Raw genomic sequence first — 15,598 nt, 5'->3', positions numbered from 1 at the left:
AACTGTTAACATGGACCGCAAATATTTACATCACTCATGCCTTTTAACAAAGATAACGATGCCTTTATTGGGTTTTATACAGGTTAGACTAAGGCCTCACACAGTAAGAAGGACTCTGGTTTGAGTCTCGGCTGGGTCAGTTGGTGTTTCTGTGTGGAGTTTGCATGTTCTCCCCGGGTTGGTGTGGTTTTCTCCGGGTGCTCCGGTTTCCCCCACAGTCCAAACACATGCGCTATAGGGGAATTGATCATCTAAATTGGCCGTAGTGTATGAGTGTCTCCCAATACTGGAAGGGCATCTGCTGCATAAAACATATGCTGGAATAGTTGGCAGTTCATTCCGCTGTGGTGATGAATAAATAAAAGGACTACACTAAAAGAAAATGAATGAATGAATGTTTACCATCATAACAAATGAATGCACATTTTTATTTGAATGTTTTTAATCCACAAGATCAAATTATACAGAATTCCCATTAGTGGTTACAGTAAATGACCAAAACAAACATGAAAGTCTCACAAACACAGATAAGAGAATCGGAACTGCAGTTTTCATCAAGTTTTGTACTGTTCCTGTCAGAAAGAAACCTCAAACTAAACACTGATAACAAACAGAAACCCGAGTTATGAAAACACACAGGGAAAAACACACGTAAAACTGCTCAAATAGACACAATTATCTCTGATGTTCCAAATCTAAACCACGACACGATATTCCAGACATTAAACCCCAAAAATAAGGCAAATATTAGGTCAGTTTTTGTAACAATACAGCAAATCATTATTAGGAAACATACAAAATGGACGCAGATTGAGATGTGCTACAATCATTGCATTTGGAATGCACCGAAAAATATACAAAATTAGATTTAATTTCACACAAATGATGGAATGTGAGGCGTTTCAATTTCCTTTCAATTCTACATGATAATTCCTGTGCAAAATATCAGCTCGAGGAACGCCCAACATCCTCATTCACCTCGAAATCAAATGAGAAAATCACCTTAATTTAGCATAAAAACTCATTTGATAACATTATTTTCAAATCAATGAATCCATAAGTGTAACGAAAATTGTTTATTATGTTATAAATTAATGTTTTTTTTTTTGCACTGTGATTATTTTATTTTTGATTCACAATGCACTGCAAAAATGATGCTCATAAATATAAACATCACTGTCCTAATGCAAAAAAAGAGAAACTAGTGCTGAGAAATGATTAATCGTGACTAATAGCTTACAAAATAAATGTTTGCTTACACATAATTGTGCATTCTGTGTATTTATTATTTATATATATATATATATATATATATATATATATATATATTTAACACACATACATGTGTATTAATGTATAGAATAGATATCTATCAGAAAATTATCTATACATATGAATATATATATATACAAGTATTTTGAAAGTATATACATTTATGCACGTATATAAACACACACACATATAAACCAACATTTATTTTGTATGCGATTAGTCACGATTAATCGGCGCTAATGAAAACATTCCTTTTGATTGAGTGGTCAAATATGAGGTGAATATTTGCTGGTAAGAGTCCGTCATTCACTCAAACTACACACCGTCCTCAAGATAAAGCCCTCAGACAGTGAAACACCACATTGTATTTCAATGCTTGTTCAGGAGTTTGACTCTGTTGGTTCCCTCAAAACCAGCACAAGTCAATATTAGACGTTTAGCAATGATGAGGTCCCGGAACCACAGTTATTGTGACAGTTTTTGATAAGGCAAAGCCCCTCTGTGAAACCTGATATAGAAACTCACGAGCTTTTATTGTGCAGAGCCAGTGTCCGTGTGGAGCCCGTGTGTTAGGTTAGTTTGGTGGACGTGACGTCACCGTTCTGGATCATGGGTTTCTGCTCGGCTTCTGTTGATTGGTCGAGAGCATGCTGGACCAGAGCATCTCTCTGGAACTGTTTGGCCTTGTTGTAAAGCAGAACTCCCACAAACACCATGAGTGTCCCGATGGCGGAGACCACTGTGATGGGGTTACTGAACACAATGATGCTCAGCCAGATGGACAGCGCATGCTTCACTGTGCTCGCCACGCTAGCAGACAAACACACACAACACACACAACACACACGTTATAATCTCATCAGTTTGATCACACACAAGCAGACACACACACAACACACAAGTAGACACACACACACACACACACAACACATTATAATCTTAACAGTTTATGTAATAAACTCATCTAATCAGTAATTAACTCACCTACTCCGTAGTCAACTCATCTACTTACTAGTCAACGTGTCAACTCATGTACTCATTAGTTATTGGGTCATCTTACCTACTCACTAGTCAATGAGTCAACTCAATCAACTCATCTACTTACTAGTCAACTTTTCTACTCACTAGTCAATTGGTCAACGAGTCAACTCACTAATTAACTCATCTACTTAGTAGTCAACACATGTACTCATTAGTTATTGGGTCAACTCATCTACTCTCTAGTCAACTCACCTACTCACTAGTCAATGAGTCAACTCACTAATCAACTCATCTACTCACTAGTCAACTCACCTACTCACTAGTCAATGAGTCAACTCACTAATCAACTCATCTACTCACTAGTCAACTCACCTACTCACTAGTCAATGAGTCAACTCACTAATCAACTCATCTACTTACTAGTCAACGTGTCAACTCACGTACTCATTAGTAATAGGGTCAACTCACCTACTCACTAGTCAATGAGTCAACTCAATCATCTACTCACTAGTCAACTCATCTACTCACTAGTCAATGGGTCAACGAGTCAACTCACTAACTACTCTACTTAGTAGTCAACTCATGTACTCAGTTATTGGGTCAACTCATCTACTCACTAGTCAACTCACCTACTCACTAGTCAATGAGTCAACTCAATCAACTCATCTAATCACTTGTCAACTTATATACTCACACGTCAATGGGTCAACAAGTCAACTCATCTACTCACTAGTCAATGAGACAAGGAGTCAATTCATCTACTCACTAGTCAACAGATCTACTCACTAGTCAACAGGTCAACTCATCTACTCACTAGTCAACTCATCTACTTACTAGTCAACAGGTCAACTCATTTACTCACTAGTCAACTTATCTCTTCTCTAGTCAACTCATCTACTAACTAGTCAATAGGTCAACTCATCTACTCACTAGTCAACTCACCTACTTGCTAGTCAGTAAGTAAGCTCATCTACTAAGCAGTCAACTCTTTTACTGAGTAAAGGGTGAGTACATGATGAGAGTATTTTCAGTTTTGAGTGATTTATCCCTTTAAAGATAAAGACAGTGTGAACGTTTGCAGCGTGTAGCTCACATTGTCATATTGTGTGGTGTGTGCTACGCATTATGTGTGTGAAATGTGACCTGTAGTGTGTGTGTGTGTGTGTGTGTGTGTGTGTGTGTGTGTGTGTGTGTGTGTGTGTGTGTGTTACTGACCTAAATGTGACGGGTGAGATGCGACCCATGAGGGCGTATGCAGTGACACTCTGCAAGTGGAACAGAGCCCCATCCAGCAGCAGCAGCACCACGATGTCCTGAGACAGTCTGAAGGAGCGTTCACTCTTCCCAATGCCTGGAAAGTCCTGCGGGACACACACACATTAGCAGTGGATACAGGCTACAAACAAACACACACACAAACACACTCACCTATTTTTATGTGCAATTTGGAATATTGCATAAAAGGCACATACATTTTGAGTTTGTCAAAGCATGTAAAACATGGTAAAAACATGTAAAACACTGTAAACGCATGTAAAAGAGGGTAAAAGCATGTAAAGAGTGTAAAAACATGTAAAAGGATGTAAAGCATGTTAAAAGTATGTAAAAGAGGGTTAAATCATGTGAACAATGTAAAAAGCATGTACAACAGAGTAAAAAGCATGTAAGTGTTAGTGTGTAAGAGTGCTAAAGCTTGTAAACTGTGTAAAAAGCATGAGAACAGTGTAAAAAGCATGTAAAAGAGTGTAAAACGCATGTGTAAAAGCATGTGCACAGTCTAACAAGCATGTAAAAGTGTAAAAGCATGTGAACAGTGTAAAAAGCATGTAAAATAGTGTAAAGGCATGTAAAACAGCGTAAAAAAACATGTAAAACAGCGTAAAAAGCATGTAAGAGTAAAAGCATGTAAAACAGCGTAAAAAGCATGTGAACAGTGTAACAAGCATGTAAAAAGCATGTAAACAGTGTATAAAGCATGTAAAATAGTTTAAAGGCATGTAAAACAGCGTAAAAAAACATAAAAAGCATGTAAAACAGTGTAAAAAGCATGTAAAGGAGTTAAAGCATTTAAAACAGCGTAAAAAGCATGTAAAAAGCATGTATAATAGTGTAAAAACTATGTAAAAAGCATGTAAAACAGTGTAAAAAGCATGTAAAAGAGTTAAAGCATTTAAACAGCGTAAAAAGCATGTAAAAAGCATGTGAAAAAGCATGTAAAAGAGTGTAAAAAGCATGTAAAAGAGTGTAAAAAGCATGTAAAAGAGTTAAAGCATGTAAAATAGTGTAAAAAGCATGTAAAATTGTGTAAAAAGTATGTAAAAAGCATGTAAAATAGTGTAAAAAGTATGTAAAAAGCATGTAAAAGAGTTAAAGCATGTAAAATAGTGTAAAAAGTATGTAAAGCATGTAAAAGAGTTAAAGCATGTAAAACAGTGTAAAAAGTATGTAAAAAGCATGTAAAACAGTGTAAAAAGCATATAAAAAAGCATGTAAAAGTGTTAGGCTTGTGACCAGTGTAAAACGCATGTAGAATAGTGTAAAAGCGTGCAGGACTGACCATCAGGAAGATCCAGGCCGGTATGAGCATGATGACTGCAAACGCGCTGGTGTAAAACTGAAGCTCTGGAGGACTGCACAGAAGAGAGGAAGAGTCACAGCTCTTCTGCTCATACACTCAGTGAAGAACAGCATCAGTTATCATCAACCCTACACTGCTTCTGGTTTACAGTTTGAGTCTAAATGTTCTTGTTTCGCTCTGCACATGGCTGTGTGTGGGATGTAGCGGTGGGAAAATGCGATTAAAACCATATTTAGATATGATCAACTGTTAATTCATTTTTTATCATTAGAGGATTTTAATTTTGGCTCCATTATAATATATGAAATAATAATAATAATAATAATGTGTTAGCACACGCTGGAGTTAACAGAGTAAGATGAGTGCTTCAGAAGGGTTTGTTGATTGTAAATCTTTACTAACACAGCTCAAACACTGCACACACCCCAGCTCAATGACTCCACACCACTGACCTGAACTTATACTTGTCTCCACTCAGCAGCTTCTTGGAGAACACATTCTGCAGACTGAACACAGAGACAGAGCGCATTACACCTGCGTTTCTGTGTGTGTTTGTGTGTGTGTGTGAGTGTGTGAGAGTGTGTGTGAGCGCAGCACCAGTCCATGATGTTGGTGGAGAGCGCAGCAGAGAAGCCCAGCATGTTGAAGCTGATCTCAGTGGCTGTGCAGAGCGCCAGACCCGCCATCACCGGCACCAGAGACATATTCACCCAGAACCCTACACACACACACACACACACACACGCGCGCGCGCGCGCGCACACACACACACATACACACACACACACACACGCACACGCACACGCACAAACAAACAACGTTTATGCAAATGTGTGGTTGTTTATTTGTGTTTGAGTGTGTGTCTGTGTGTATGTTTGTGTGTATTTGTGTGTGTGTGTGTGTGTGTGTGTGTGTGTGTGAGAGAAAGTGTCTACGTGCGTCTGTGTCTGCATGCGTGTTTTTGCATGCGTGTGTGTGTGTATCTGTAACTCTAGTGTGACTTGGTGTGTGCGTCGGCCTTTGTGTGTGTGCGCTTGTGTGTGTCTGCGCGCTTGTCTGTGTGTGTATATCTGTGTGCCTGTATCTGCATGTGTGTGTATGCCTGTGCTTGTGTATGAAAATCACTGTGTGTGTGTATTTGTTTGTGTGTATCAGTGTGTGAGTGTATGTCTGCATGTGTGTGTCAGTATGTGTGTGTCTGTGTATCTGTGCTTGTGTGTGTCTACATACGTGTGTGTGTGTGTGTGTGTGTGTGTGTGTGTGTGTGTGTGTATGTCTGCATGTGTGTACCAGTATGTGTGTGTCTGTGTATCTGTTTGTGTGTATCAGTGTGTGTGTGTATACATGTGTGCGTGTGTCTGCAAGTGTGTATCAGTATGTGTGTGTCTGTGTGTATCGGTTTTTGTGTGTATCTGTGTGTGTGTGTGTGTGTGTGTGTCTGCAAGTGTGTATCAGTATGTGTGTGTCTGTGTATCTGTGTGTGTGTTTGTACCTCTGTGTGTGAATGTATTAAGTGTGTGTCTGCATGTGTGAATCAGTGTGTGTGTGTGTGTGTCTGCATTTGTATCTCTGTGTGTGTGGGTATTTGCACTTGTGTGTGTACAGTATTTATCCATTTGTGTGTGTGTGCATGTGTCTGAATGTGTGTATCTGTATCAGTGTGTGTCTGCATGAGTGTGTATCTGGTATCAGTGTGTGTGTGTGTGTGTGTGTGTGTGTGTGTGTGTGTGTGTGTACCAGTGTATTCTCCCAGTATGAGGCGGGACATGATGACAGTGAATATGGGCGCCGAGCTCTTCACCGTCTCAGCGAAGGAGACGGCCACATTCTTCAGGCTGACCAAGCCCAGCACCACTGTAGTGAACCTGCAGAGCAGACAAACCAGTTCAGAGTCCCTGAGAGCGTCAGCCGTCACACCTCTACAGTCACAACACAACCCTGCCCACTATTGTCAAGCTGAAAACAACACACACACACACACACACACACACACATTCATATCCCACTACACAAACAACACTGCAGCAACACCTCAGCCACTGCGCACACACACACACACACACACACACACACGCATACATACTGAAGCGGATCCATACACATCATTACAGTGTGAAATTCTCCTTTTACATTCAAATAAATTATATAAACATACACATATTATTATTATTATTTATTTTCTTACAGCTTAGTCCCTTTATTCATTAGAGGTCACCACAGAGGAATGAACCGCCAACTATTCCAGCATATGTTTTACACTGCGAATTTTTCTAGCTGCAACCCAGTACTGGGAAACACCCATACACACTCACACACTCATTCACTACAGCCAGTTTAGTTGATCAGTTCCCCTATAGCGCATGTGTTTGGACTGTGGGGGAAACTGGACCACCCGGAGGAAACCCACACCAACATGGGGAGAACATGCAAACTCCACACAGAAGGCTCGAACTAGCGACCTGAGTGCTGTGAGGCCACAGTGCTGACCACTGAGCCACTCCTATTATTATTGTTTTATTATTTGAATAATTCATTATTTATTGAAATCTTTGAATGTTTTTACATCATTTGATCGTCTGCATGAAGCAGAATCTGCTGCAGACTTTTATTCAAGTATGGTGATATACATACAACTAAAATAGAATATTAAGTAGGGGCGGGGTTTTGTTTTTAGCCCCGCCTTTCATCTTTCACTCACAGCAAACTAACGCTTGGAGGGGGTGTGGCTACGCATATTTCACACAATCAGAAACTGCCATTGGTCAGATTTACTTTGATTAACCAGATTATCAAAACAAACAAGTGGATTAAGCTACACAGATTATTTATTGCTCACCTCAAGACTAACTATGTGCAGTTTCAAAACAAGCATTGATCATTTCAGGCTTGACTTTATCTGCTCCAAATACACAATATTAATACTTATAATAGACTTGCCTTAAATACCGTACATGTACTCAAAAGTTAACAATATATATATTTTCCCATAATAATTTGAATATTTATATTTTTTAAACAATAAAAAAATCATTTATCAAGACACAAATCCAAAAAAAAAATGCTCAGCGTAAACGAGTTTCTTAATTACAGACGACAATATTTCAGCAATATTTAAAAGGTGCCGCATGTCAGTTTGACACCCAGTGTTTAAACTAGGTATTGCACCCCTGGACGAAAACACATACAAGTGCAGGTTGTCAGATTGAGGACCAGATTGAGGTTACAATGAGACCTGCTCAGCTAATGTTTACGCTCGTAATATTTATATTATTGGCTGATTAATAACCTCATGTGGAACTCTGAATCTGCGTCTCATTTCTGAGTCTGCTACTGTCCACCAGAGGGCACGTTTCAGTCACTGACGCATGCCTAGAGAGTCTTCCTGACTGAATGAATGAAATATGCTGTTTTCCACTATCTGGCAACCCGGGTGCTGAAATATAATTGGCTAAACTGGCAGTGGGCGGAGACAAGAAATCAAAACAAAGACAGATGCTCCGGCACGTAACACACATGATCACAGCAGAATATCTGACTTCAGCATTGTGTTTCAGATAAACAAGAGTGTTCACTGAGCATGTTTCTAAATATCTCCACACACATGATGCTGTTACACTTTAGAAGAGTCAGAAACTGACATACAGCATCTTTAATACTTTATGTTTGTTATGTGGCTCCGTCATTCAGTATTGCAAGTAAATAAAGAGTAAAAGTGCACCTCATGAGTCCTACAAACAGCATGATCATGATGAAGTTGGAGGGATATTCGGAGCGGGATTTATGCTGGTACAGTGGACACGGCACAAACATCTGCACACAGCCGATCACCGTGGTGGACAGCATCTGGACGGCTCCTGAGATACATCATAAAGCACATTGAAGACCTCCTATTATGCATTTTAGAAATGACCTTCTATGTAGTGTGTAGTGAAGTGAAACATCCAGCTGAGGATTCAATCTGAAACTGCTGATCCTCAAAATAAAGAGTCGATTCAGAGTCGTTTATAAGAATCGACTCGAGTTTGAATCTTTATCTGTTTTGCGTTGACATCGATATGAATCATTCCCATATACGAGGTGATGGATGCAGGAAAACTCCAACCTGTCCGTTAAACACCAGCAGAGTGATGTAGACGTTATTGATCATGACTGAACAACTTCAGGCCTAAATGCAGTGAGCTGCTGCCATGTGATTGGCTGATTAGAAATTTGCAGAAACGAGCAGTTGGAGAGGTGTACCTAATAAAGTGGCCAGTGAGTATATTACACCACAGCCAGTAGGTCGACGCTGCGATCACAGACAGACGGTGTCTGATACAGTATAAATGTTTATAGTTTATATTATTATATTCAGGTGAAGTACCAGAGTGTGTGTGTGTGTGTGTGTGTGTGTGTGTGTGTGTGCAGCACTCACCCAGCATGCTGGGCTCTCCCTCCAGCAGTGAGAGGATGTATTTGTTGAGGAAGAGTGTGCAGAAGCTGAAGAAGTACCAGAGTGTGAGGTGTGTGAGCGCTCTGGAGCTCCAGATCCCAGCGTCGGCTTCGATCACGGTGGTTTCAGTGATGGTGATCTTCAGCACAGGCTCTCCGGGCGAGCTCTCGCTGCGGGACAGACACACACGCTCCGGACGGGAACATGACGATAATCTGGAGGAGCGCTCCCCGCCACCGCCACCGCCGCTCATGATGATGCAGGACGGAGGAAAACTAGCAGACTTTACATACTAACACACACACAGAGAGGTGGACGTCTGCAAACACAGGATAACACACTCATTAAAGGGTTCGTTCACACAAAATCCTGCCATCATTTAACCTCAAGTGCTCAAAGAAATAACCGATAGTAAAGTCTAGTGGTGGTAAAACTAGCAGACTTTACATGCAACACACACACACACACACACACACACACACACAACTACATATACATGATGTGTGTTCATGTGAGTGTGTGTGTTTATGATAACATCCTGGAGTGATCGATTCTACAGCAGGTAAAAGCAATCTGGTCTCACCGGTTAGAGTTTATAGGAGTTTATTTGAGCAACATCAGTGTATTTACAGCAGTGTGTCTCCTGATTCCAGCATTAGATTAACCACAGGAAGAGCTGAAGACAGAACTAAACCTAAACTAACACCGTCGTTCACATCTGACCACTGTTTCACACAACTACAATCACTACTGACTTTTAGAACCTTCCTGTTGTCATTTTGGGCATCACGGTGGCTCAGTGGTCAGCACTGTGGCCTCACAGCAAGAAGGTCTCTGGTTCGAGTCCCGGATGGGTCAGTTGGTGTTTCTGTGTGGAGTTTGCATGTTCTCCCCGTGTTGGTGTGGGTTTCCTCCGGGTGCTCCGGTTTCCCCCACAGTCCAAACACATGCGCTATAGGGGAATTGATCAACTAAACTGACCGTAGTGTATTATTTATTTATTAATATAATTGTCTACAGGTCAAGACATTATTTTGTATTTTGCTTTGTATTAAAGTTTCTTCAAAATAAAAGTCTCTTGGATTAAACGTGTCCTATAATGATGTCAGGTGTGTCAGTGCAAATACTGAGCGTTTACACATTTGCATATTCATGAGCTCATCCTGTCATACTTATCAACAGCACACTGCTGCATGAAGGAGATGTACACAACTGTACATTCACACACCACACACACAGATTGACTGACACACAAACTCAAACAGACAGACGCATGCGCGCACACACACACAAACACACACGCAAACACACACACACACACTCTCAAATAGACAAACATACACACACTGACACTCATACCTTACAGATCAACATATATACACACATTCACTTAAACAGAGACACAGACACTGACTGACACACAAACACACACACACACACACACCACAGATAAACATACACACAATGACTGACTGACACACAAACACACTTAAACACACACAAGTTCAAACATAAATACACCCACACACACTCACAGATAAACACTCACTCACTCACTCTCTCTCTCAGTGCTTGGTTTAATATGAATAATATCATACTCTACCCAGTGTTTTCATCACACACACGGAAGACTCCTCATCTCCGCTCCGGCGACACACTCACTCATGTGTGTGTGTGTGTGTGTGTGTGTGTGTGTGTGTGTGTGTATCAGAGGGACTCTATTGACACGTCTTCATGTGCAGAACAGCAGCAGTGCGTGTGTGTGTGTGTGTGTGTCTTTTGTCGTTTCTCTTTCTCTCTCATCAGGAGCTGATCTGCGGTCAGTGTGCTCTCCACAAACGCTTGTTTCCGGTCGCAGGAATCACTGCACACACACTCACAGCACACCGGACAACTCGCGGAAGTTTAAAACAACACAAAAGACGCAAAACGCAAAGCAGAAGAAGAAGAAGAGCAGCTATCGCCATTCACGGCGTGTTCCTGAGTGGGCGGAGTCTAGCGGACCGGAAGTTCATCTCATTGTTTGGAACCTGTCACGTGACACAGCGAACACACGTAAAAACACAACAGCCGACCTCTGTTCGCTTGTCAGGTTTAAGTGCACGAAATAATGATTTAATTCGGTCAAAACAGTAAAAAAAACATAATTCATAACAGGCATCATGTTTTTATTTATTTTTCTCTAGTGTCCACATGATCCAATTAAATTTCTGAGTAAAAAAACAAAACAAACGCAACAAACTCATGAATATTACAGTAATTAATAATAGATAATGTAGTTTTTTTAACCATACTACAGTAAAGTGTATTATACTGTATACATTGTGGTGTGTTGTTTATTACTCTATACCCTGGCCTACAACTACAGTATTGGAGCATTTGTTTATATTATACTTTAGTATAATATAGTTGTTGTGTTACCATAGCAACTGTAGAATCACCACAACAGATCAAGTAGGGTAGTTGTTGTGTTACCATAGGAACTGTAGAATCACCACAACAGTTCGATTTGTATAGTTGTTGTGTTACCATAGCAACTGTAGAATCACCACAACAGATCAATTACTATAGTTGTTGTGTTACCATAGCAACTGAAGAATCACCACAACAGATCGATTACTATAGTAGTTGAGTTACCATAGCAACTGTAGAATCACCACAACAGATCAATTACTATAGTAGTTGTGTTACCATAGCAACTGTAGAATCACCACAACAGATCGATTACTATAGTAGTTGAGTTACCATAGCAACTGTAGAATCACCACAACAGATCAATTACTATAGTAGTTGAGTTACCATAGCAACTGTAGAATCACCACAACAGATCAATTACTATAGTTGTTGTGTTACCATAGCAACTGTAGAATCACCACAACAGATCGATCAGTATAGTTGTTGTGTTACCATAGCAACTGTAGAATCAGCACAGCAGATCGATTAGTATAGTTGTTGTGTTACTATAGCAACTGTAGAATCACCACAACAGATCGATTAGTATAGTTGTTGTGTTACCATAGCAACTGTAGAATCACCATAACAGATCGATTAGTATAGTTGTTGTGTTACCATAGCAACTGAAGAATCAACACAACAGATTAAAATACTTTACTTATACTTAGTATGGATCAAAAACACTACAGTATTTACTGTAAAGTACTTTACTATTTTGATGTGTTAAAGGTAATTGTAACTTTATAATTTCACAGTTCTGTATTTAATTCGATTATTTAAATATTTTATTCTTTAGTGAACTATTCACTGTGTTTTTAGGCGTTCTCTCAATCCTCACTTTATTTCTCAGATTTCTTTGAGTTTGTCTCGCATATCTGACTTTTTCTTTTAATTTTATTTCTTGCATTTGCACAGTTATGAGCTTTACAACAACTCTGACTTTGTTTTTTGCCATTTCAACTTTATTCAGCTTTATTATTTATTATTACGTAAAAGTTGTGAGAAACAAAAGATCATGATTATCTTTGTGTGTGTGTGTGTGTGTGCGTGTGTGTGTGTGTGTGTGTGTGTGTGTGTGTGTGTGTGTGTGTGTGTGTGTGTGTGTGTGTGTGTGTGTGTGTATGTGTGTGCGTGCGTGTGTGTGTGTGTGTGTGTGTGTGTGGCAGAAACAAAATTATTATTTATGTTTTTAGTCTATGTTTTTATTTATTTGTTTTTAATAAATGGACTTGACTTTGGCTCTGTGTGAGGAAAAGACACAAAGACTCCTTTGGCTCCAGTGTGTCACATGATGATACATGAAACCCCTTCAGGCATCACTGGCACACACACACGCACACACACACACACACACACACACACACACACAATCACACACACAAACTAAACACATGATTCCGACACTGCTGTTCCAGTTATAGACAGGCATTATGAGCAATAAATTAATTAATTATGTAAATAAATAAAAACAAATAAATAAAAATAAATAAATAATGGGGTAAAATGACATATCAGCATTATATTGCTTTCAGTATTTTATTTATAGATCAAATAGTTCCTTGTCAGCCGATCTACTGAGTCATTAAAAAAGAATCGACTCAAATGGACGATTCGCTCGAACACTAATGGACTCAGTTTAGTCTAGTGGAATAATGTCGATGAAAACACGACGAGACAAGGGGAGAGAGTTTCAAATCAGGACAAATGAAAGGAAGAACAGACCAAAACACTCCATTATTTAAAGTCTGAGAGAGAAAATCTGCACACGATGAGAGGAATTGGCGCGAACGGTCAGCAGCGTTTAACTTCTCTCATTCAAAGTGTGTGTGTGTGTGCGTGTGTGCGTGTGCGTGTGCGTGTGTGTGTGTGTGTGTGTGTGTGTGGATAAACGTTTATTTCTCTTTATATCTCACACAAGACTCATTTCAGTTTTAAATTTGCCTCATTTGATGTTGTTTCTCAGTTGTATATTATAAAGACTCGCTTTATATAAATGTTTATAAACTCAAATGTTTATATGTGAGCTTTAAGATGAATGAACCACAGATCAGATCATTTGGTGGTGTTGTACTTCTGACAAATCTCCTGAATATTGCTTTTAAAAAGTGATTTCTGAAAATCTGGGCACTATATTAGATGATTAGTCTTGTGTTGAGGGTGTAAACCTGAGATGGATCGGAAGTAGATCTGGTTTGAGTGTGAACGCTCTCATTGATCCGCTTCTCTTCTGCTTTATCTACTCATCAACATTCAACATTTATTGCCAGTTGTTGCTGATTTATGTTTGTTTTTGTCAAAAGCATGGCGGCACGGTGGCTCAGTGGTGTCGCACTGTGGTCTCACAACAAGAAGGTCTCTGGTTCGAGTCCCGGCTGGGGGGGAAACACATGCGCTATAGGGGAATTGATGAACTCAATTGGCCTTAGTGTATGTGTGTGAGAGAGAATGAGTGTGTATGGGTGTTTCCCAGTACTGGGTTGCAGCTGGAAGGGCATCTGCTGTGTAAAACATATGATGGAATAGTTGACGGTTCATTCTACTGGAGCGACCCCTGACTAAGCTGAAGAAAAATGAATGAATGAATGAATTTGTCAGATTAATACCAAAGGTGAATCGTTTGCGTGCTGACGTCATTCTTCATCTCTCCATCTAACCCTTTGATTCATCCTTCGTTCTGTTGATCTGTTTTTCCCGTCTGCAAACACACACTGCCGGCTTTGTTCTTCTCCTCTTTCATCATCCCCTCTTCCTCTGCCATCTCTTTCTCCAGCTCTTCCTCTGGGGGTTTTGGGGATAAAGAGTGCTGACGTTAACAGATGAAATCCACAAATCATCCTCTGCTTAAAACATATGCTGGATAAGTTGGCGGTTCATTCCGTTGTGGCGACCCCAGATTAATAAAGGAACTAAGCCGAAAAGAAAATTAATGAATGAATGAATGGTTAAGTTTAAAATATTTGGAGCTTTGTTTGGTTATTTTTAACCTTTATTGGGTTATTTATGAATAACTCAACAAGCTGGGTTAAACATTTGGTGCTTTGCTGGGTTATTTTTAATCTTCATTGGGTTATTCATGAATAACTCAACAAGTTGGGTTAAACATTTTGAATTTCAACAGTCAACTGATTTAACTGACTCAGAACAGCTGCAACAAGGCATTTGCGCCCACAGAACTGCCGCTCTCTGGATATTTCCTCTTTGTCGGACCATTCTCTGTAAACCCTAGAGATGGTTGTGCGTGAAAATCCCAGTAGATCAGCAGTTTCTGAAATACTCCGAGCAGCCCGTCTGGCAGCAACAACCATGCCACGTTCAAAGTCTCTTAAATCCCCTTTAAATAAAGTAGTGTTGTGTATCTGAGACAAGGATAACTGAATTTATTGAATGCAAGAGTTGTTGTAACCATAGACTGTAAAATATATGGGCGTAGTATCCGTGACGTCACCCATAGGTTTCTGAAGAGCGCAAAAGAAGCCACAAGTAGGCGCGGCCAACCGTCGCCATTTTGTTCGCGCGTCATCGCACCCACGGCGGGATACCAAACAAGGGCAAAGAGGCGGAGAGTGGGCGGAGCTACAGACACCTGCTGGAACTTTGCTTGGACCTGGCAGACAGACTTTACTTTGGGAGAAACGCTTAATACTTTATTACCTGCGACTCGTTTGTGTTCTGACCACATGTGCTTGGCTGTACACTATATCAATAAAGTGTTTAGACTTTTAAAAACACTGTAGTAATACATTGAGCCACTAAACATTGTTCTTATGACGTTTTTCTACAGGAGGAAAACGCAAATTACTTCCAAACACTTCAGATATAGTGTGTGTGTTAGTAAATGCAAGACTATTGATAAAATCCAGCACAACACTGTATGAAAACGC

The 15,598-nt window shown here is 39.9% G+C and overlaps 1 protein-coding gene across 1 annotated transcript; it reads right to left on the bottom strand.

Moving 5' to 3' along the window:
- Window positions 1–1,387: 1,387 nt before the first annotated feature.
- On the bottom strand, window positions 1,388–11,253 carry slc35e2b (solute carrier family 35 member E2B). The gene is made up of 9 exons (XM_056464547.1): window positions 10,867–11,253; window positions 9,246–9,582; window positions 8,550–8,685; window positions 6,569–6,696; window positions 5,429–5,549; window positions 5,284–5,337; window positions 4,811–4,883; window positions 3,469–3,614; window positions 1,388–2,082 (listed from the first exon to the last, which is right to left on the bottom strand). The coding sequence occupies exons 2-9, from the start codon at window positions 9,514–9,516 to the stop codon at window positions 1,842–1,844; spliced, it is 1,170 nt and encodes a 389-aa protein (XP_056320522.1). The 5' UTR covers window positions 9,517–9,582; window positions 10,867–11,253; the 3' UTR covers window positions 1,388–1,841.
- Window positions 11,254–15,598: the final 4,345 nt, after the last annotated feature.

This window comes from Danio aesculapii, chromosome 8 (assembly GCF_903798145.1).
Source record: "Danio aesculapii chromosome 8, fDanAes4.1, whole genome shotgun sequence".
Lineage (NCBI taxonomy): Eukaryota > Metazoa > Chordata > Actinopteri > Cypriniformes > Danionidae > Danio > Danio aesculapii.
Note: the sequence above shows the minus strand (reverse complement) of the source record. Positions and strands in the feature narration are given on the sequence as shown.